General features: G+C 40.6%; 1 protein-coding gene and 1 pseudogene across 1 annotated transcript in view; one reads left to right on the forward strand and one right to left on the reverse strand.

Annotated features, from left to right (window-relative positions):
* POLR3B (RNA polymerase III subunit B) overlaps positions 1 to 22959 on the reverse strand; it is a 102702-nt gene that overhangs the window by 16164 nt on the left and 63579 nt on the right. The window contains exons 20-23 of the mRNA XM_006914518.3: positions 21984 to 22193; positions 19409 to 19567; positions 17636 to 17753; positions 14361 to 14503 (exon numbers count right to left, since the gene is read on the reverse strand). Of these exons, the coding sequence (XP_006914580.1) occupies positions 14361 to 14503; positions 17636 to 17753; positions 19409 to 19567; positions 21984 to 22193 (630 nt within the window). The remainder of the gene's footprint in view (positions 1 to 14360; positions 14504 to 17635; positions 17754 to 19408; positions 19568 to 21983; positions 22194 to 22959) is intronic.
* LOC112481975 lies at positions 9888 to 10006 on the forward strand (annotated as a pseudogene).

The following is a 22959-nucleotide window of genomic DNA, read 5'->3' on the forward strand; positions in this document are numbered from 1 at the left end:
CAAGTTTGACTTCAAATTAAGAAATGTTTTTGCTTTGAATAAACTCATCTCCATAAGCCTTTATATATTCAGAAATGTAAATCTCTAAATCAAAATGTGAAGGCTAACACAGGTGGTTACTCCTTTCTTCCGTTCCCCCTTTTCAGTGATTGAATTAACCTTTTTTCCTCATCACCACCTTAAATAATCCCAAGGGGGAGGGGAGGGGACGAAAACTGTTGCATCATATTAGCTTTGTTCTGCTGTTGAACCCTTTCCAGGTCTACCACATCACTTGCCATATCCCAGTTGACATAATTTTAATTCGGCTCTTCCTTGCATGTTACCAGATAAATAATGCATAAGAAAACTTGATTAGCTTTCTTATTAAAACATCACTCTAAATGAGAGGAGGCGCTAGAAGACAATACAGTTTTTACAGGGCTTTCCCATGAGCAGTTGAATGGTTTGATGTGATAAATTTGCATAGTCTGAAGCACACAAAGAGCTGATTAATTGAAACCCTTACAATGGTTCTGGAAGCAGCTATTGTAAAACAATAACCATAGGAACTTTACAAAATACACACGGCTGAATGTGTCAAGAGCTTAATAAAATGTGTTGAGGTTACACTATTTGGAAACAGAATTGGAGATTTTTATTCTGGGCCATAAAACACTAAACACCCTAATTTCAAAGCTTTAGTTGGATATTTACTGAAAGGTCAGAGGGTTACTGGTTAGCTACCGAAGACCAAAATTTGTTCTTAAAATAGTAAATTAAATAAAATCTCCTTACAATAAAAGTATCTATGTGGACAAAATAATCCTGGTTTCTAACACTGAAGTAACAGCTACCAGAATTTTTTTTTGGACCCAAACTCTGAAGGGTCATTGGGCATCATACACCTTCTCTTGGGGCTCATGTGGCTAGCTCCATGGGCCCCCTTCTCCCCTCCCACTCGGAATCTTTCATTCAAGCAGGATCAAGCCAAGTAGGGAGCCAAAGCCATCCCGGCTTTGAAGCTCCGGTCTAGCAGAGAGGATTTCAGATGGTCTCAAGTGCTACATGCGTACAAGGTGTCACTATTATTACTTTCGACCAGAGCCTTTTCATTCTCTCAAGTTTAGAAAACATAATCTAGAAAAAGGAAATAGATGAAGGTCTGGAAAAAGCAAAGTTTTAACCCAAACTCTGTTAAACAAATGTCCTTCTCAGCTTTTGGCCATACATAAACGAACATTTTCTTACTCCCCTGGCCACTTCGCACCTATTATATAAGGACTTTTTAATGTGTTGGAAAGTCAGGGTAGGTTTTCTTCTATAAACATTCAATCAAAATTTTAATAAATTAATTCAGCAGGTTGTTGAATAACTTTTATAAATGCAAAGTGGAAGCGAGTGACCTTATAATGGAAGTTTGGTTGAACAAGAGAAGGTCGAAGATAGAATCTTCCAAACAATTTTATCCATAAATGCATACAAAGAGACACTGAAGCGTTCCACGAAAAACTTGCATTTTCCTAAGACTAGACTTCTATTTTAAAACAAAGGTTGACTTCACTCTAGTTGAACTAGTTAGTTGTCTGAGGAGTTAGGAGGAGATCCAAGGAGTGTATGCCATTATCTCAGATTTGCAGTTATTAAAAAGCTTCTGTTTGCCAAGACAAACACTCTTGCTCAAATAGAGTTCTTCCTCCTCTTAGGAATAATGTTTGGTGCTGCTGCCCGATTCTGTGATCTGCAGGACCTTTGTTGAAGGTGCTAATCCTTTTTCACATGAGAGACTGAGAAATGTTCTTTCAGGGAAGTGATATATTGCCTCCTCACCCCACATCAAAGGAGTCCACTTTTTCCTCCCTCATTGTGAATGGCGGCAAAAATAAGAATATATAATAATTTGGTTCGCGTGAGCACTGAAATGAAACTTGGGAATTCCTTAGGCTGACAGATAATTTTTGTTAAAGAATTAAAAAAAAAAAAAAGAGCAGGAAATCTGCTCCTCTTTCTATAAATGCAATAATCAATCAGAAGCAGCAAGGTTCGAGATAAAGATGTTAGCCTTTGATGAGTTACTTTCATATAGAACTTATATCAAAGTTCAAGAGGCTTACACAAGTTATTTTGATTTTGACAAACAGTCTCATTCCAAACATGACTCCAACCAGCATTATATGTGGATGTCTCTTCCTAGCTTTTACTCTCTATAAACTTATAAACTGATCAAGAAATAAATGAAGATAAAACACGAAGAACATCCCAGGTCACATTCTGCTCTATTTCTCTTCATGGAGCATGACTATATAGATACCATATAAGTCATGGCTTCACTCTAAGGCAGGGGTCCCCAATTTCCCGGGGCCGGGGACTGGTACCATCCGTGGCCCATTAGGAATAGGGCCACACAGCAGGAGGTGAGTGGTGAGCCAGTGAAACTTCATGTGTATTTGCAGCCACTCCCCAGAATTAGCATCACTGCCTCAGCTCTACTTCAGATCATTAGGCATTAGATTCTCATAGGAGCACTGGTCCCCGGTGCCAAAAAGGTTGAGGACCGCTGCTCTAAGATATCTAGATGTCCAGAATATTTGCAAAGGAGATCAAGACTTTAGGGTTTTAACATTTCTCCTCAACTGAAATTAAAACTAAAAAACTTTCCTTCCTTTGTAGACAAACACACAACAAATTCACAACTTTGGTATATAGAAAATTACTAAACCATCTCACTGTTTCCAGTATTTTGCAGTCCACTGAAGGATGGACTGTTCTAGAGATTCCTGAGCAAAGGCCCAGCTTTTTGGGGGGGAGCTGATTCACTACACATTCACTGGTGAGGTACATAATGGCTCTCACAAATCCTCAGAAGAGGACTGTGCTTTATTAAACTTTGAATTTCTCATTAGAAGACTGCATTGGAATTCCCTTACCTAAATGTGTACTGTGAGTGAATCCTGCCTGTTTCTAAGCTGGAGGAGTCTTTATGTTCATTGGGACACCCTCTTCTTTATGAAATGCTGTCTCTTCCCTGCATAGTTAGCTCTCTCTGCTCAGTCACCCTCCATTCCTGAGGTCACAGAAGGCAATGCTGCTTACTGGGTCTGTCACTTTTTTAACGGCTACTGATCAAACACTTTCACTTGTCCAGTGGGCCTTTTCTGATCAGTGACATTCGTCTTTGCTTGTCACACAGCACTGATACCGATCCCCAAGTACGTAGTACTGATTCTCCTGCTCCACTTCACTCATTCTGTCCTCTCCAACCTTCCTGAGCTCCTTTACAACAGAAACGACTGCTGTGTAGTGTCCTCTTCACATTGGTTTCATTTAGCTACTAATTATCCTACCACCTTTGAAGTGTTCCGGCTTGAGCAGGATAGACACTCATGTTCTGTGAAAGCAAATTTTCAAGTCTCCTCTGATTGTTAGAGAAGATATTTTAAGAGGCATTAGGTACCGAAATTCAATCTACAAACTATGTGTGTACAAAAAGAGTCTCTAACAATAGCTCTGTCAAAGTTACCTTTTAATGAAAGACAAAAACCAGGCAATCTGCAGGGCCACATTGCTTTCTGAAGAACAAATGTAATGCTCTTAATGGAGGGTGGGGGGGAAGTGGGTATAAGGATACACTAAATCAAAATAATCTTTACATGTTCTCAGCGAGAACACTTGTGTCGGCTTGCAGAGGATGCTACAAAGAAACAAATAGTATTTCCAAACAACTCAACATGTCAAGGGTGGAAACGAAGTTCAACTAACTACCAGTCTTAACTCTGGTGTGTGTTTAGACCAAAACAGAAAGAAATCACTGCAGGAATCACGGTGTGACGCACATAACCCTCAAAATTCACAACACTGTGAAATTTTTATCAGTTCATTTCATGACGACCACAAATAGCTTAAATGTTGTAGGCTTTTTTCTCCATTTCATTCACATTTTACTTGCCAACATCCAACTTTCAGGCCTGATCCGCACTAAGGGCTGGGTTGTCGCGTGGCTCCTCAGCGACGCCACAGCTGTGCCTGCTGCACCCGAACGTCCCAGAGCAGCTCACTGTCATCCCTCCTTTTCTGGTCCTGTCTGTCACAGCTAGTTAGGTGAATCGGGGCTCAACAATTCACTTCCTTTTATACCTGCTTACATTCTTGATAGATTTTTAATTTTAACTAACCCTAAAACCTGACCAGAGGACCAATTAAAGAAGGGAGTGGGGACAGTGTTTTACAGTGAGTTGATTTTACGAGGAAAGAGACACCTGAAAATAAGGGTCTCGGTAAGGAGTACATCTTAATATGAGGATTTGGCTGGCATTTCTGGAACAAGGTATGTGGGGAATAGTATTTACTCTGGATCGGCGGCTGAGAAGTGCTATGCAGTTATTTATCCAGGAAGATTGGGAATTTTAAGAAGATGATCGCCTTGAGGAGACACAGAAAAGATAGAAGAAACATTACTGTTGTCTCAGGAAAAGTCTCCGTCTTATCCAAGTGGAAATCTCAGGAGATACAGCAGTCCTGTGGTGGTAACGAGATATCAGAAGAGAAAGCTACTTTAACCTGACTTAACAGAAAAGGCAACACACTTAGAATAAAAACCTGGATTCAAATCCTGCCTCTGCCAGCACTAAACTGTGATAGGCAAAGCTACTCACCCTTCTGGGCTTCGATTTCTTGGTTCTAGGTAGTAGGAAGAGCAATGCCAACTAAACTGTAAAGGTTAAAGGATGGAATATACATGAAAATGCTTGTAAATTATTAATACACAAAAGGTAAAATGTTATGTATTTATATGCAGATGACCCAAGTTTTATGTCTAGTCCAAGCCTCTCCTTGGAGGGCCTCACTCTGTATCTAGCTGCCTACTCAGCATCCTCACGTGAAGTCTAACGGGCCTCTCCAACCTGAGGCCGAACTCTCAACCCCTGCCTCCACCTAACTCCAAAAAACGAGTCCTTCCCCAATCTTCCCCGCATCACCAGCTAGCTGCCCAGGCCAGGAACCTCATTCTCCATTCCCGTCTTTTCCTCCCCAACATCGATCACAAGTCCTGTTGGCTCTATCTCCAGAGTATATCCAGAACGCAAAACTTCTCTCCACTTTTTCCACTACTATTACCCTAGTCCAAGGCACCATCCTCTCGCCTGGACCTCTGCATCAGTCTCTCTGTTTCCCTCATTGGTCCCCTCTCAAATCTGTTTTCCATATGTAATCCATGGTGATCTCTTAAAATGGTATCTTAGATTTTGTCGCTCCTTTGCTTATATTCACCATCCAACAGGCCTATTGGCTCCCAGCATACTTAGAATAAAGTCTAAACTGTTTCTCCTTCTTCTGACCACAAGGCTCTGGAGGATGTGCCCCTATCCTGCTTCTCTTACCCTATTTCATACCATGCTCCTCTTCAGCCATATGACTGGCCAGACTGGCCTTTATTTCTGTTTCCTGAATACGCCAAGCTCATTTTGAACTTAATTCTCCCAGACTTTTGCTTGGCTGGCTCCTTCTCATCCTTTAGGTCTCAACTCAAATGTCACTTTCTCCAAGAGGCTGTTCCAGATCCTCAATCTAAATAAACTACCCCATCCTTCACCCCTAAACTAGTCACTCCTTCCTATTATACTTCATATACAGCACTAATCACTATTTTAAAGTATCATGTTCATATTTTTGTTTATTTCTTTTCTATCTGCTTCCTTCCCCCAGAGAACATAAACTCCTGGAGAGCGGAGACCCTGTTGGCCTTGTTTGCCACTGTGTTACTTGCATCTGAATCAGGGCCTGGTGCACGTGCGACACAACGCTGCTCCGTGATGGTGCCCCGTCCGCCAGGCTTAAAGCAGCCATTGCGGCCCCTTACCCCTCCTCTGCTCCTTAGTCCCACGAGTCAGCAAGTCCCTCTGATGCTCACTTCTCCTTTGTCCACCTGTTCTTCTTTCGCAGGACCCACCCCATCGCAGCCGTCTGGGTCTACATCCCATGCAGTCCCTGAAGCATCCCTTTCCTGCCTATCCTGCAAGAGAAGACACAGCACAGACCTAATGGCAGCAGCTCACCTTTATCACCTGCTGGCTGTGCACCAGGTATTGTGTTTGCTGCTTTATACACATGATTTTGTTTAATCCCAGCAACGACTCCTAGGAAACCGTCTCCATTTCAAAGAGGAGGGGACCAAGGCATAAAGGGATAAAACAGCTCACTTAGGGCTCATGACCTTCATTCATCCCTCTGCTGTATCTTTCTCAGCCTGAGGCTTTCTTTAAGTGCTGACCAGAGGGTGGCCGTGAAGAAAAGGAGAGTGTGTCCCCTCAGTATACCTACAGGAGGGGCAGGACTAACGGTGCGCTCAGGCTCAACACAGCCATCGGAACCGTGCCTCTAGGGAACAGGCTGCCTCAGAAAGCAGAGGGGCGGGGCCTCCCTTCACACGCCATGTGCACAGTGGAAAGTCATCTCCCAAAGGTGACCTAAAAGGCATTCTCGTACCGGGAAGACCAGACTTCAAAAAGGTCTTTCAAACTCTAAGATTTTATTCCTATCCGCAATAAATTCTAAACTTCTCTGCCGTGAATGGTCTTTCCATGTAATTTCGTATTTAACTAAAAATAATCCTTTATGTTCATGTTTTTGCTTCAGGTATAAAGCCACCTCCTCATGGGCAGTAGCCAAATGTTGAATTTTCTTTCTATCTCCCAGTGAGCCCAATGCAGTTTTGAGCCTACAGTAGTGATTTAAATAGACCAAACATCTTCTCTAGGGCTGTCAAGGCAGATTCTCATTGGTGCCCAGGGTACACATATGGGAGGGAGTGTATTCAGGTATTTTGCTTGGAAAAGCTTCAGTGGGCTTGTGTGATCTGCTCCCTTACTCCTCTCAGGTCTTTACGCAAATCAGGATTGGAGAGCTATGAGTCCTGGGTGATGAAACTCCTACTGCCATATGGATAAAGATGAGACATCCCATTAAAAAAAATATTTACAAGGAAGAATAAGTTACACTAATTTGGGGGAGGGTTGATTTTGGTTTGTTATGTCTGTACATTTATTTTAATAAATTATTCCACAAACATATTGAGCAGATACTATACTATATCAAAGTGCTGTGCTGGGTACTTCGAGGTTAAATAAATTAGTAGGGCCTGCTTCCTCTCCTCAGTGAACATAAAATATACTTAAGTCAGCCAACAAGGTATTCTGGATATTTAACAACCACGTGTACAAGGATTTTAGCAAAATCATTGCTATTTTTGAATCTTCAAAATTTTATTTATTAATGTTAAGAACTTCAAAAAATAGATTCTGCTACTATCATGTCCCTGGCTTCAGATTTATGACATTCAAAGGAAGGATCAAATGGTACACCTTAGTTACGATAACAACCCAGAAAATAGATGAGCAATTCTTAGATAATTAAGAACTGACAAAGTGATTCATGCCCTTTTGATGACTGTTAGCATTTATTTTAAGTGTGTGGGTTTTAAACATTTTTTAAGTTAGTTTTCAATCGCAGAAATGATTAAAATAGCCAATAAAAGCAAGAAGCCTTAGAGGCAAGCCTCTGGTCAACAGACAAAAGATTGTGCTCTAAAAAGCCTTATCATTTTTTATCAAAATAATTTTAACTTCAGTTCTATAAACTGCAGTGAAAAAAAAATTGAGCACACTAAGCATTCTTGTGTTGAACATTTTCTAACAGACATACAGATTTCCAGGAAACGGGATGAAACACATGTTTACCTCCACTCCTTCTCCAAATCTCACTAACATGAGTTGAAAAAAATTAAGGTATAAATCTATAAGAGAAAAGAATTGGCAAAAGATAATTATACAGTTTTGAAAGCTGATGAATCCAGGAAAGAATAGTAAGTGGCTTAACAGATAGAGAAAGTACGTGGAGAGGATTTTGGGAAAAGCGCACTGATTCAGCCCTCACTTCCACTGCTGGGGAAGCTGGGGAAATAGAGACACAGTAGTGAGAAAAGTGGGATGAGGTGTGGGGCCGAAAACAGGAAGACTGACTCAAAAACACCCCATCCGTCAGTAACTCCAGCGGGCTCTACCTTTAAAATGTGTCTAGACTGATCCCTTCTCACCATCTCCCTATTACTATGCTTTTCCCACTCACCACCAACTCTCTCCTGAATTATTCTAGCAGCATTTTAGTTGCTCCCTCTCTTGCCCGCCACGGTCTATTTTCAACATAGTAGCCAGAATAAGTCAGATCATATTCGCATCTGCTCAGACTCCTCCAGCGGCCGTCCCTCTCACCCAAAGAGGTTCTCATACAGCCTCAACTCTAACTACTCATGGCTCACTCACCCGGCTCTGGCCACGCTGGCCACCTGCCTGGTCCTCCGGCACTCCAGGCTAGCTCCAGCCTCAGGCCTTCCCTTTCCCTCCAACGCTCTTCAGCCGGGGCAGGTCTGCTCCCTCGCTCTTCTCAGGTCTTCACCCAAAGGTCATCCTTTCATGGAGGGGGTGGACCTCAACCACTTTACCTAAAATTTCAACCACCAGCCACACTCCTCCCCTACAATGTGCTTCCTATTCACCTCCTGATCTTTTTGTCATCGCAACTCTTCTCATTCATTCTCTCTCTTGCTCACAAGAATGTAAGCCCCAGAAAGACTGGAACTTTGTCTGTTTTGTTCACTGCTTACCACTAGGGTCTAGAATAGTATCAGACATTCAAAAGATACTTAACAAATATTTGTAGAAATAATGTCTGCTTAAGAAGAAATCAGATCTTGAGCTTCTATTCCTCACCCCATATAGCCAGGAAATTACCCTTCTTCTCCAACCCTTACTTGAGAAACTGAACAACAATGACCCAAGACCCAAGGAGAGCAAGCACAGCAGAGCGGGGTAAGGTACCGCCTGATAAAGAATAAACGAAGGTCTGTGCACTGAACAATGGGCCGCAGCCCCCTGTCTCTACCTGGCTTCCAGGTCAGCTGATAGCCTTAAACACTGCCGCCACCCATACTCCCAGCTCTGCTCCTCAGGTAGGAGTTAGAAAGATCCTAGGTAGAAACTGAATAGCATCAGCCGTAAAACAGTTCACTGCCTGATAACCCTACAAAAACTTCTACTAGCCAACGAGTTCTATACCTGGGACAAAGAGCTTTCAATTGCTTTTTTTTTAGTTTCAAGTATACAGTACATTGGTTAGGCATTTATATAGTTTATGAAATGATCCCCCTAATTACTCTATCTTCCGTCTGGCTCTACACACACCCATTACCTTATGGCTGACTGCACTCCCTGTGCCATGCTCCCCATCCCTGTGACTATCTATCGACTACTAATTTGTACTTCTTAAACCTTCACTGCTTTCTCCCAGCCCCTCCACCACCCTCTCCTCTGGCCAACGCCCAATTGTCCCCTATATTTGTGGGTCTGTTTTCAATCTGTTCTTTTTGTTCCTTAGATTCTGTATATCAGTGAAATCACATGGTATTTTTCTTTCTTGGTCTGACTCATTTCGTCAATTGCTTTTTACTGTTCAAGGAAGAACCAGGCATCAGAGGAAAGCTTCCAACAACGACAACAACAACCCAGACCCTAAAACACATAGGAGGAAAAGAAACATCACGAGAAAGAGAGACAAAATTAAGAACAAGAGAAAGCCAAAAAGAAAAAAGACCCCCCTCCAAAAAAACTAAAGCTAAAACTGAAAGAAAACTAAAAATATATGCTTCTTGCTATAAAAAGAAAGAGTATAAATTAGATTTAAAAATTGAATTAGAAATCAAAAATATGACAAGTTAAAGATAACAAATCTGGAAAATAAAGTCAACCAAACCCCTAGAAAGAAAAATAAGAAAAGAAATGGACAGTGGGAGAGAAAAGAGAAGAAAGCTGGAGCATTAGTCTGGAAGATCCAACATCTAAGAAGAAAACCAGAAGGGAGTCTACGGCCAGGCCACCCTGAACAAGCCCGATCTCATTTGATCTCGGAAGCTAAGCAAAGTCGGGCCTGGTTAGTACTTGGATGGGAGACCACCTAGGAAGACCAGGTGCTGTAGGCGTAAAAAATAAAAAAATAAGAGATTGTAAGCTGACAAGGTCCTTGCAATCTGTGAGGTCAACCAAGGGTTGCCTCGCCGCCCCCCACCCCCCCGCAAAAAAAAGAAAAGAAAAGAAAACCAGAAGAGTACAGGAAAAATAATGGAAGGAAATTATCAACAAAACAATATAAGAAAATGTCTAAGAATCAAAGGAACTTGAATTTCCTTATATTGTTTCTCATATTTGTTTTGAATTTTCTTATATTGTTTCTTATGTTTGTTTCTTATATTGAATTTCAGGACTATTTCCTAGCACAAGAAATGTTAAAAGGTCTAAGAAATTTCAGAATTCCGAGAATAGAAAATAGTAAAAGTTTCTGGGGTGGGGGTTAGGGGTACAGTGGGGAAGGAAGGAAGAAGGGAAGGAAGAAGGGAAGGAGAGAGAGAAAAACAGGGCACAGCACAAAAAGATTAGGAAGAATTTCACATAAGTAACAAAGAATCTAGATAATGTAGCAGAGCCATTAAAATCCTTAGGGAAAGGAATGTATCAAGTATAAGGACAGAACATGTTCAAACGCACATGATTTAATGAATGGACTACCCTACTAAGTGGGGAGGGGAGAAAAGTGACATCGGAAGATCCAAGAAACAGGGGCTCAAATGGAAATTTCATGACCACCATTCGGCAGGCTTAGCATGTGTTACGGACTGTGCCCCCGCAAATTCCTATGTTGACGACCGGATCCGCTGGACACCTCCGAATGTGACTATATTTGGAGACAGGGCCTTTAACGAGGTAATTAAAATTAAATGAGGTCCCTGCGGTAGGTCCCAATCCAATACGACTGGTATCCTTGTAAGAGGGAGGGACGCCAGGATGCACTCCTGCATAGAGTAAAGACCATGTGAGGACAGGAGACAGCTGCCATCCGAAAGCCAAGGAGAAACCGAACTTGCCAACACCCTATCTTCAGCCTCAGAACTGTGAGAAAATAAAGCTCTGTTGTTTAAAACACCCCGTGTGTGGTATTTTATTACAGCAGCCCTAGCAAATTAACAGAGTTCTCTATAACCTGTTTTGGAAACATTTCTAGGGCACCCGATAGGAGACTGCTCACCCAGGCTCTTCCCAGCACTCCTGAGGGCTGCAGAGATCGATGTCTCAGCTCATCTATTACCAGTTCTTAACACACTGGCTCAGAGAACCACCACTGAAGTTTGGAACAGGAAGAGTGGGAGCGCTATAAAGGCGATCTTTTGGGGGGAAAAGTGGTCCTAACAAACTGACGATGTGGACATTTGTGTTGAGAGGCTGTTGATGATACAGAAGAATGATAATAAGGAAAGTTAAGCAAATAGAAAAATGAGAATAACTGCAGAAAAAAATAAGGTTATATAACAAAAGAAATGCATTCAACTGCTTGGTTTGGAAGTGAGCAACATTTATGTAGTCATAACGATGCAATCTAAATAATTAAGTAACCCAAAATTATGATAAGTCTATGCAGGGAGTAGGGGTGGAGAGTGGGGAAGAGAAGTAACGAAATGTTAGGTCCTACTATCTATCAGATAATAGGAAGTCAATCTCTAAAATAGATGGACGAATATATGGCTATTTAAGAATATAATTTAGAAATATGAAGGTAAAAACAAGAAGAAATTGCTTCTGGGAAGCAAAATTGGAAGAAAGGTAGATACTGATGTTTTTCAGTACAAAACCTCCTTCTTAGACCTTCTTAAACCATGTGCGTTTATTATTTGAGAAATATTATACTTAAAAGAAATAAAATTATGTTCAGTTAAGTATGTCATTCCTTCCATTACTGTTAAAAGTTTACACTATTTTTTTCCCCAATCTTTTCAATAAATCTGATGAAGCTGTAAAAAGGAACTATCAAGGGAATCTAGGCTAATCAGAAGGTTTTTACTCTTGGATTAAAAGCCATCTGGAAAAGGAAAACTAGCAAGATAAATTCTCACTAGAAGTGAAAGGTCACCTAAATCCAGGAGGACTTCTTTCGGGTTTGTGTAGAGATGTACAAGCCAAAGCCACCGAAGACCAAACAGATCTCTAAAATCTGCTGTTTTAGGTCACTGCAATTTGGAAAACACTTCTGTTAATGAACGTTATCCCTACCATATTAAGTCTAAAAAACGCTATAGCATGAAGATTTACTGACATTTTACCCAGAGGTCTATATTTATAGGAGCTTACTAATCAAGTGTTTTATTTTCAAAAGTACAGCTTTGTCTACACTATACGTACACACATACTCACACATAATGTATAGATTAAAATTTGTATAAAATCAATCCATCGAGAGTATAGAATCTGTCCCTTTCACTTCTCCTACTTCGATTTATTCATATAGTCAACCATTATCAAGTATCTATTATGTTTCTACTATGAGAAAGGCTCTAATAGGCTTTATGAGAATATGAGGACATGGTCCCTGTCTTCAGAAAGTTTAGTGGAGTTAGAACACAGTGGATAACCACTGAGATGTATGCTAGCCTTCAAGCCTTCACACGATACTCTGATGGAATAAAGCACAAGGATTTGGAATACTTGAAGTTTGTGAAATGATTCAGAATGGAGATGTTCTCGTATGGTGTGCCTTCTTGCAAAGCTCCCAGTGTCAACATTTTGTAAGAAGAGAACTCAAGTTTGCTCTTTTCCAGGTAATAGGTCAAGAGGCTGTAAACAAGGTTACGGTTATCCCAAAATGACTTGGGAGTGCATCTCAGAAATTGTCAAGACCAAGAGAGAAAGAGAAATGGTCAATATAGAGAATTTGATTGTCACCGGTAGAAAAGTGGCAGAAAACACTAGGGCTTGTTTAAAAAGCTATGTTTAAAAACACTCAAAAGGTATTAAGAGTTAGCATCTTATGAAACTATGAAGTAGAGGTGTCAAATTCACATTTATAGATGGAACCAACTGTTTCTTATAAAATATTGACAGGCTAAACAATCTTGCATCTGCCAACTGAACTAAAAATGCTTTTGATGAAACAGTATCTTAGTCTGAAAAACTTTCACTGATGGAATGACGATTAAGGCTGGATTGATTCGACCAAACGAATTAACATTTGCTATACTTGCTTGGCAAATAAACAGTTAAAACCGGCAAGAATATAATGTGCAGTTATCTTTAAACCAATCGATTAAGAACAAGATGTCATACTAGTAATTTTTAAGCAAAGGTGAGATTTAGGGTTGAAAGTAGCCACCGTTAATGACCATTGCTATCCTTTCTTCAGCACATACCATGTGCCAGGCACAATGCTAACTGCTTAACAGTCAGGATAGCACAGGAGTTAGTTAAAGGGCCTAGACTCTAGAGCCAGGCTGCCAGCATTCAAAGACCAGTTCTGCCACCAACTAGGGACCTCGGGCAAGCTACCAATCATTCTTTGTCTCTGTTTCCTCATCTGTAAAATGTGGATAATAGTACCTACCTTCCAGGTCGGTACGAGGAACAAAGAAGTTAGTATATGTAAAGTGCTGGGAACACTCCCAAGCACACGATCGGTGCTACAGAAGTGTTAGCTGCTGCTGCTGTTCTTAAAACTAGCAAGCGGCAGACTCACAGCTCAAACTCCAAGAGTACCTTTCCGCTTTTAAACAATACACATAATGACTAAAAGAAACCCCTGTTGATGATGAGTTAATCAACAGTGACATAGTGCTATGTCTCCTGAAGATAAAACAGAACCAAACCACAGATGGATGAGAACCCAGCGTAACCCTCCACGGAAAGACTGAGGCTTGCCAGTGGGACCAGATGGAGAAACGCCATCTGGGAGAGGGGTCACTGTGCAGCGGACCAAGCAATGCACTGGAGTTGGGAGACCTGAGTTCCAACACCAGCCCAGCAACCAACCAGCTGGGTATCCTCGACTGGCCGCTTAACACACAGGACCTGAACTTTTTCATCTGTTAATAAAGGGGCAGACGGTTCTGAGGTATCTTCCGCTGACATCTTATGATACCATGACCTGAGAGAACATACAGTAGCTTAAATATGTACCTTTCTTTAAAAATTGGGATTACTCTGTTTTTTGAACAGCTATCTGTACTTCAGTAGATATGTCACCTAGAATGTATTTATAATTTTGAACAGTTGCAGGAGAATGAAATAAATAGCATAGAGAGGCAATTCTATGGTATATTTTTAAATGCCATTAAAATATAAACAGGTTAATCTGAGAAACAAAAGAATAATAATTTTGATAACAACGTACTAATTTTTCAAACATACTGAATTTTTTAATGGGGGAAAGTTACAAAACATTTCTTACATCTGTGATCAATAAATTTTTTAGTATATCTAGCTTTATAAAACAAGTTGAGAAATGAAGCAATTTACCTTTCTGCCCATGACGACTGCTGAATTTGTCTCCAATCTCTGGACGCCTTGTCTGTCTCAGCAGCATTTTGATCAGAAAAGCATCTTCGGCATTTGAAGATATCATCACTTTTTCAATATATGAATCTGTTGCCCCTTTGTAGCTAATGTTAAGAGAAAATCGCTAAAACAGAGTTTTCAAACTGCCCTTTGTGAATCTATCACCTCAGGCCATATTTTATTCACTATCTATCTCAGGTATTTTGACATTCCCATTTGGGGCTCTAAAAAATGGCTTTCGTTTTCAACACTAAATCCAAATGTTACAATTTCCCCTTATAGTCCTTGTTTAAAATAGCTAACATTTACTAAGCATTTATTATGAGGCAGACATAATGCAATTTAATCTTCACCACAAATATTATGCACATACCGTTATTCCCTTATTATAGACAAGGAAAACTAATACTTAGAGAGGTTAAAAACTTGCCCAGGACACACAACTCACAAAAAGTAGACCTGGGATTCGAGCTGACACCTATCAGACTTGACTCCAAGTTCTTTTTAAGTAATAGCACTTTTTAAGGACTATTTTTATCTACTGAGTTTCCTGTTATTAATTTTTTCACACACTTTGTCTCTTATCTGTTTTTCATACAATTAACATTTATTAAAAGTCCACTCCGTGTCAGGTCCTTGTAGGCCATACATACAGAGACTAGGTAGACATGGCTCCTGCCCAAAGGAACTCACAATCAAGTAAAGGAAAAGAGAACAAGAAGTGCAGAGCAGCGAAGGTATCAGTGCTATGAAGGGCAGGAAAGGCCTGAGCGAGGAAGGGAGGCCGAGGATGAGTAATTAGACTGGTAGGAGGGCCAGGTGAGAGCAGTACCACGAAATCAAGGGAAGAGAGACGTCAGTGGTGTCGAATGTTCTAGAAAGGTCACATGAAACTAATCCCTCCATCTGACAACTGTTTACTTATTACCTACTATGGGTCAGGCATAGTGCCAGGCACTAGGAGTACACGGTGAAAAAAAGAGACAAAATCTTGGCTTGCAAGATTAGGACTGAAGAGTCCGGTGAATTTGGCCATTCTGACCATCGGTGGGTTTTGCTATTTGTTTACGATCTGCCTCTCCGCACCCAGGTGTGAGCTCCACAAGGGCGGGGATTTCTACCTATTTTGTTCACTGTGCTGGCGCACGCACTTAGAACAATTCCTGGCATATTGTTAGTGCTCCAGAACTATTTCTTGAGTGAAATGAACGACCGGGCTGTCTCTGGTGACCTCTTCCAGAATCGTTTCAGTGGGATGAAGAGGTAGGAGGTGACAGAGGTTCAGAGGGCTCAGGGAGCAGTGGAAGGTAAGAAGTGGAAGCAGAGATTACAGACCTCTCTTCCAAGGAGCAATGTGCTCAAAAGTGGAGTGGTAGCTAGAAAGGAACATGAAATCCAATAAAACGTTTTATTGTCTTTTAAATATAAATATCTGGGCACATTTTCTAGCCTGTGAGGAAGGAATCAGTAGAACATGGTGGAAAATATGGGAGGATAGAAGAGAAAATGACAGAGCAAGGACCCAAAAGAGTGGATGAAATGGAACCCAGGAGGAGGAGGGATGGGCTTTGAATAAGAAAACAGATATCCTCCTTCAGGACAGGAAGAAAAGCAACTAGCACAACCACTATTGTAATTCTAAAATAGCCTTTCACTTTGTAGGACTCAGTACAAGGGTCCTGACCCCTCTCCCAGGTGGAAGGTCCCATTTTCCTCTCTAGGCTCCCGCTCTAGCGACAAATCCATGGCACCCACGACACTGCCGCAGTTAGCACAGTGGTCAGGAGTGGGGCTGTGTAACCAGACTGCATGAGTTCAAATCCTGGCTCTGCAGCTGGTAGTTGTGCGACCTCGGTCAATTACCTAAACTATCTGCACCTCAGTATCCATGCCTTTCAAATGAGGCTACTAAGAACAGAGCTCATGGGGTGGTGTAAGATTAACTGAGCTAACATATGTAAAATGCCAAGAGCAGTAACTGGCACAGTAAAAGTTCTCAATTAAGCTATTATGATCATGGTAATTACTGCATGTATTTTTTAAATAGGCCTTTGCCAACTAGATGTGACTCCTTGCAGGCAAGGCTTATGGCTTATATTTCAGTTCTATATCTCTGGCACTGGGGCACGGCGGCTAGCACAGAGCAGGCCTCAACCACTGTGTGGTGAATGAATCTGTTAAACTGCCTTTCACAGCCCGGGAATCGGCTCTCCTATGTAACCCCGTACTCCGGCATCATGAACTGTTAACCTAGTTCACCTTGGCTAAGCTGGAGATCTTGTTACTTCTAGTTTTGTTTTGTCATCGTAGTGTGGTTGCTGTCATTAGCCTGTGGCTCGTCTCACTAAATCTCACATTTCATTATGTTTTGGAGCTCAGAGGGAATTTGGAGATTAATGAGTCTGACTCTTTCATTGTATAGATGAAAAAACTGAGGCCAATGGAGTTTAAGTGCTTTATCTACATAAGATGACACACAGCATAACCAGCACTAAAGGCCAGACATATTCTAGAATACTGGGAATGCCACAGTGGCCATGATGTTTTGTCATATTTTTTAACCTTTTTCCCGTTTAGAAAAAAAAGTGCAGCTCGCTGCCAGGGTTAATTTAACATCATGCACACGAACGCCACATTTTCTAGGATTTGACATTTTTGCTGACTGAGAATTACTGTATTTTGTAAATGGAAATACCACTACTAAAAACAGAATGCTATAAACAGAATGATATCATTTGTTTCCAAAGACTGTCGATACACTAAAGCGATGCCAAGGTAATAATAAGAGATATTTCCTAGCAAACTTCGGTGGGTAGGACTCTAATCAGCCCGTTAATCTCAGGGTCAATGCTGGAGCCGCCAAGTGCCGCTGGCGAGTATTCTCGGGGCAAATAGGAAATGGGTTAAACACACAATCTGAGCATGTCGCTCCCTATGGAATGAATTCCCAAACCTTCAACAACCTAACCCCAGCAAGCTGCAGCAGTCCACCAAACCCGTTTACCCTTCATTTCACTCTTTTCTCTACCTGGAACCCCTGCCTATTTGCCCACAACTCAAACACAGGTTGGAAGGTCTCTGTGATTCCACAGCTCAGTTTTATCTTCCAGGCTGTGCTGTCTTCATGACAACTATTAGTACCCCAAATTGCTTTTTCTACTCCTCCAACCTTCCAAGGTCCTTCTTTTTTTAAAAAACATCTTTCTGTGTATTTCCAAGCCACAACCAATACATACGTGATGGGCACATCTTTGTACTGTGGCTGCTGCGGCACGTTACTTCCTTCCAAAGGGATCTGAGTTACCGTGGGCATGGACTTATTTACAAGCACTTGTTTGTTTTCCACTTTCTCACCTAAGAAAGAGAGAAGGGTGTCAGACAAATCGTTATATCATCTGTATGGCATGCAAAGATTATTTGGGCATAAAACTGTGATTAGAGTTGGTCCATGAAGTCTAGACATGGGGGAAAATAAAAATGAATCCATATAGTAGGAATTAGAGTTCAACAGGGCTCATTTGCAATTTTGCAAGGCCTTTTAAAAAAAATCATAGATTCAGATCACAATGTGTATTAAATTAAGAAACCGATTTAGGGGGCCACATTAACAAGAGAAACGTCCTGTCGGTAGGTAGCAATTTCATATATCTCTTAGGGTGTTAGGATGGATTTGGGCCACTTATTTTTATTAATAGTTATTTCAAACTGAAATAAGCCACTGCCAACTTAACTTTGGCAATGAGAGAATCAAAAGATTTCTATGATTTTCCTGCTGTTCTCACCTTTGCTTTGCATCTTTTCGTGGTAAGCTCAAAGACCAACTACTTACTATTGTACTATCACAGCACTTATTTTCCCAGCCACATGACCTGGGCTAAGAGTGAAAGAAATTCTCCAAGAAACAAAGGTAGCAAGAAGGAGAGGAAGCCATGCGCTGTGTGGCTCGGGCCCCACAGCAGATGCAGCGCTCACCACCCAGGCACCATCAAGCTGATTTCCCGTCCTGAGCATCTCCCCAGCCCAGCCCTTCTCTCCGCCCCACAGCAGCTCCTGTCGCCTGGTCTGCTGTGAGCTCCCACTTGGCTCTCCTCTATTTTGACTCCTCTTCTACTCTTTTCTCCATACTATAGTCAGAATGATAACTTTGAAACGCATATCTAATTCTATCATTGCTTTTAGGATCATAATGAAAACGGTCACAAGGCTACAAGGCCCCTGCTCCCACCTCCCTTCCCGCTCCCCCTCTCTTTCTCTCTAGACTCACTGTTCACCCCGCTGCCCAGCACTCTCTTTGTCGTAGCCCACTGGCCTTCTTACGGATCCTTTAACTGGCAGGCTGCAGGACACCTGCACAAGCGCTTCCCACTGCTCAGAACGCACTCCACTTCCCTCCTCATCAGTTGCTTCCATGTACCCTGCAGAGGCCAGCTCGCTTCTTGGGGAAGGCTATCCCAATCCTCCCAGCTAGTCAAATCCTCTTGCTTTATACAGTATGGCCTCATAGCTCCTTATATGATCCTTAACTTGTTTGAAATTAGACAGTGTGTTTAAGTGTGCTCCTTTGATCGATGTGTCTCCTATACAAGCCCATAAGACTCATAAGGGCAGGGGCTGTGGGTTGCATGAGAAAAATTCATTACAAATCCATAATTACAGTGAAGTCACACGTTTTAGGGGAAGATTTTAAAGTCAGTCTGTAAGCTAAGTGCCCAAATGATGAAATACCAGTGTAGATTCAGGAACGTGACCTTATTATAAGTACTTCCTTAAAGTGGCTGTTATTCAAAATTATAACTACAGAAGTATATCTCGAAGAGATTACTCCCATGTAAAAACGCATGTATAAAAAGACTGGAATGAAATTCACCAACAATAACCTTACTGGTTGAGTGAGGATAGTAGTTTTATAAGTTGTTATTTTTTCTGCACTGTTTACCAAATATTAAGATATATTACTGAATAACTTAAAACTTCAGAAAGCATACATTAGAATCTTTTAGGGCCTTTACCTGGAGAACAAATGCCATCTGCATCTAAAATTTCATGTCGCCAGATGGGTTTCCTTGTGGCAGCGTCCAACATTGGCCCCATCACTTTATCAAAAGTCTGATTGGTGTATCGTTTCAGTGTACATTTAGCGTTTTTATATACGAGGCAACGCCCAAAGCCTATAATGAAACCAAAATGGGTGTCAGAACCACGAGCAGTAGAAAACTATGAGAAAACACAGATTTGTGTTATTCAACAACCCACCCCAAGTCTATTCCCTCCACACACACACACGCCCCGCCGAAAAAAACACCCCAAACTGCTCTACACTTGGATAATCTGGGACTGGCTAAACCAAATAACCACCTGCTAATCTGAAGAACTGGTTCAGGGCTCCTTCTCTACTTACTGTCTGTAAACGCTGGAATCTCTACAACCGTTTTCAGCATGGAATATTTGTATTTGATTACGTTGAAGGAAGGTGAGAGAAACATAAGTGTCACTGTGATTTTCTTGGAGCACAGAGCCACAGAATGTGAGAATTGGAGGGGGCCTTAGAGATCCCCTGGCTTGACCTCTCTATCTTACAGGTATTGTAAGTGAAGTCTGAAGGCATTAAGTGGCCAAGGTCACCCAGCAAGTTGGTGGCAGAGCTGAGACAGACCAAGTCCACTGATTAGCCGGGATTCTTCTTACGCATCCTTTGGTACATAACTCTCGCTAACCTTCTCTGGAAAGTTTTACTTTTTCTGATTTTGCAAATCAGAGGAAGTCTCAAACAAGCAAACAAAAAAAAATTAATTTTTTCTACAGAGAGAACAGAAAATGAAAATAAACAATGAAATGATTTTAATGGGAGAGACAGTTTGCCTCTGCCGTTAAGACTAGAATTTACTTTGATAACATTTTTAGATCACATTTATCTAGTAGATGAGAGAAAAGGCCTGAGATCAACTATAAACTAAACATTAATAAAAAATGAGCAAAACAGATGGAGCAAAGAGCTCAAACACTGAATCTCACAAAAAGATTCATCAGTGTAGAGTTGCCCAAAAGAGCTGTCATTCCTTCAACACTAAATTCCATTTCCAAAGATTCTGTAGCTACATTTCTCCACTCCCCTCTTCCCACCCCGCTTTGGCCAAGCAGTTATTTTAAACTGGATTCTCTCTCTAATCTCCCCAGGATGTACTGAGCCATGTCAAGAGTTTGCTTAAATAGGAAAATGTCTCAGGATTAAATTCTAGCTATTACTGATGAAATAAATGCATGGCTGTAAAATACTTCACTTACGATTCTCCTGCAAAAGCAGAACACTGACGAGAAATCTAAGAATGTAAATTTTGAAAATCAATCAGGAAAAAATGGATTTCTAAATAAAGTTTCAGTGCTCTAATTTTTTAAATGGGAAAGTAACTGTGCAATGAAACAACACATTTCTACAACTGGATGGTAAATGAAGACATTTGTGTGTCTTTGAAAAAGGTCTTCGCCATCATGGCTCCTAGTAAATCGTGTATGGCCGTAATCGACTCAGCTCCAAGAGCCAGCTGCTTTGGAAACATTACATGATCTTCAAATCTCGTACAATGGCCATTAACTGCGACATGCTGGAGTGCAGTGTGAATCTGAACTGCATGAAATCAAGAAGTGTTTTTTTTTTCGAAGTGTAAGTGGACATTTTATTTACAGGTGGTAGCTTAAAATCTAGTGGACGGTAAACTCAGATCATTAAATTGTGTTGCGGAGTTTCTGACAGATATCACAAAGTCTTCAGATTTCCACATAAACGTTACCAGTTAATCAGAAAGGAAAACATCTAGTTTTAAAGCATGGCTGTTGTCATTTGGAGGAAAAAAAGAGGCATAAATTAAGTGCAGCCAACATTAATGCCAAAGACACATGTCTAGGAGTACTATTATGGCTGCCTAGCAACTTCAAAGAGTGAAGGGGAAGGCAGAGTGGGTATGCCAGAGAGGAAAAAGAGAAACAGATTATGAAGAGAGAAGTCAGACTTCAGATCAAGTGATGGCTAATAAACCATGAAGCGCTGAACTGCAAAAGTAAACTGTCAAAAAAAAACAGAAAGAAAAGCATAAAAACTATAAGGCGGGGTTCATGTACATGTATTTTTAACTTTTATCATTTTACTAATGAAAAAGTATAACATAGGGTTGAGATATACAATTTAAAAAATAGCCTTTTACATACAAATGTTGCTACTGTCCTCTTAAACAGGTTGGTTGTTGAATATATAACTAGATATATGCAAAAAACGTATTTCGTTTATTGCAATTCCTTCTAGAAAATAAATTCTTACATGTTTTCTATTGAGGAATTATCTCAAGTGAATAAAGCAAAATAACAAAGAAAAGAAAGATTCCTTAAAAATATATTTAATAAATTACCTCTATATAATATTCATTTTTTAAAGTCAATACCAAAACCTAACTGCCTCTTGTTTGTATATTATAAAACTCAAATCACTTGAACTGACACTAACAATTTGACATCAAGTGACTTTTACATTGATCGTCCCTATATCTAATTCTGCACAAAGCATTCTTGGTGTCAGAGCTTTGAAAATTCACTTACCTCTGTCCAAAGAGGCCTTGTTTAAAACAAGAGCATCTTCGATATCATAGCCACTATAACTCATCACAGCAACTGTCGCATTCTGTCCAGCTGGCAGTTTCTCAAATTCTATCAACTCAATGGTCTTTGTTTTAACCATGGGTTTTTGTGGATATGCTAGTAGATACATGAGAGTATCAATTCTGTTCCGTTGGTTGTAACCAATGGTACCTTTATTGATATTGGAGAAAATAAAATGCAACATTCTATTATGTCAAATAATTAAGTAGCAATGAATACAGTATTAAACACATTAATTTCATAATAAAAATGAAGACAATCTTTAGGGCAAACATTTCAAAAGCAACACTCTCATAGTGTTTAATGACTTTCAAAAGTCATTTTTTCTCAGAAATATTATAAATCCTACAAAGAAGAAAAATCATACTCAAGGTACATTAATCTAATAAATTTCAATGTTTTAGATTTATACAATCGATCCATTTGAGGAATTTCAGTCTCCACTGGTTAATTTCATAAGTCAATAGTTTTGCATTTGGTTCTCCAATGAACCAGACACATTTCTAGTTTCTAGGCAAAGGTATGGAGAACGGCACCCAGTGATGACAGGTAAGGAGCTTTTATGCTATGGTAGAAACAGATACATTTCATAAAAAGAAATCGACAATTACAAAAATTCTAAATGAAAAAGAAAGCAGGAAAAAAGGGAGAGAACAGAATGAAGAGGAAAGTGAAAAGTTGAGAAGAGTAAATTTATTCATTTACCTAACTCTTCATTTATTTAGCAGTAAACAAACACCTACTCTGTGGCCAATATGGAGATAAAATGGGGAAAGGCATTTCCCTAAAGAATCCCAGGCCCTGTCCACGCAGGGCTGGGCTCTTCCCTCCTCAGCAATCAGCCTTTCTACCTGATTGGACCTCGAAAGGGCTTTACTGTCAACCAGAAATGAAATCAGAATGTTACCCCCTCACC

Source organism: Pteropus alecto, unplaced genomic scaffold (assembly GCF_000325575.1).
Source record: "Pteropus alecto unplaced genomic scaffold, ASM32557v1 scaffold94, whole genome shotgun sequence".
Lineage (NCBI taxonomy): Eukaryota > Metazoa > Chordata > Mammalia > Chiroptera > Pteropodidae > Pteropus > Pteropus alecto.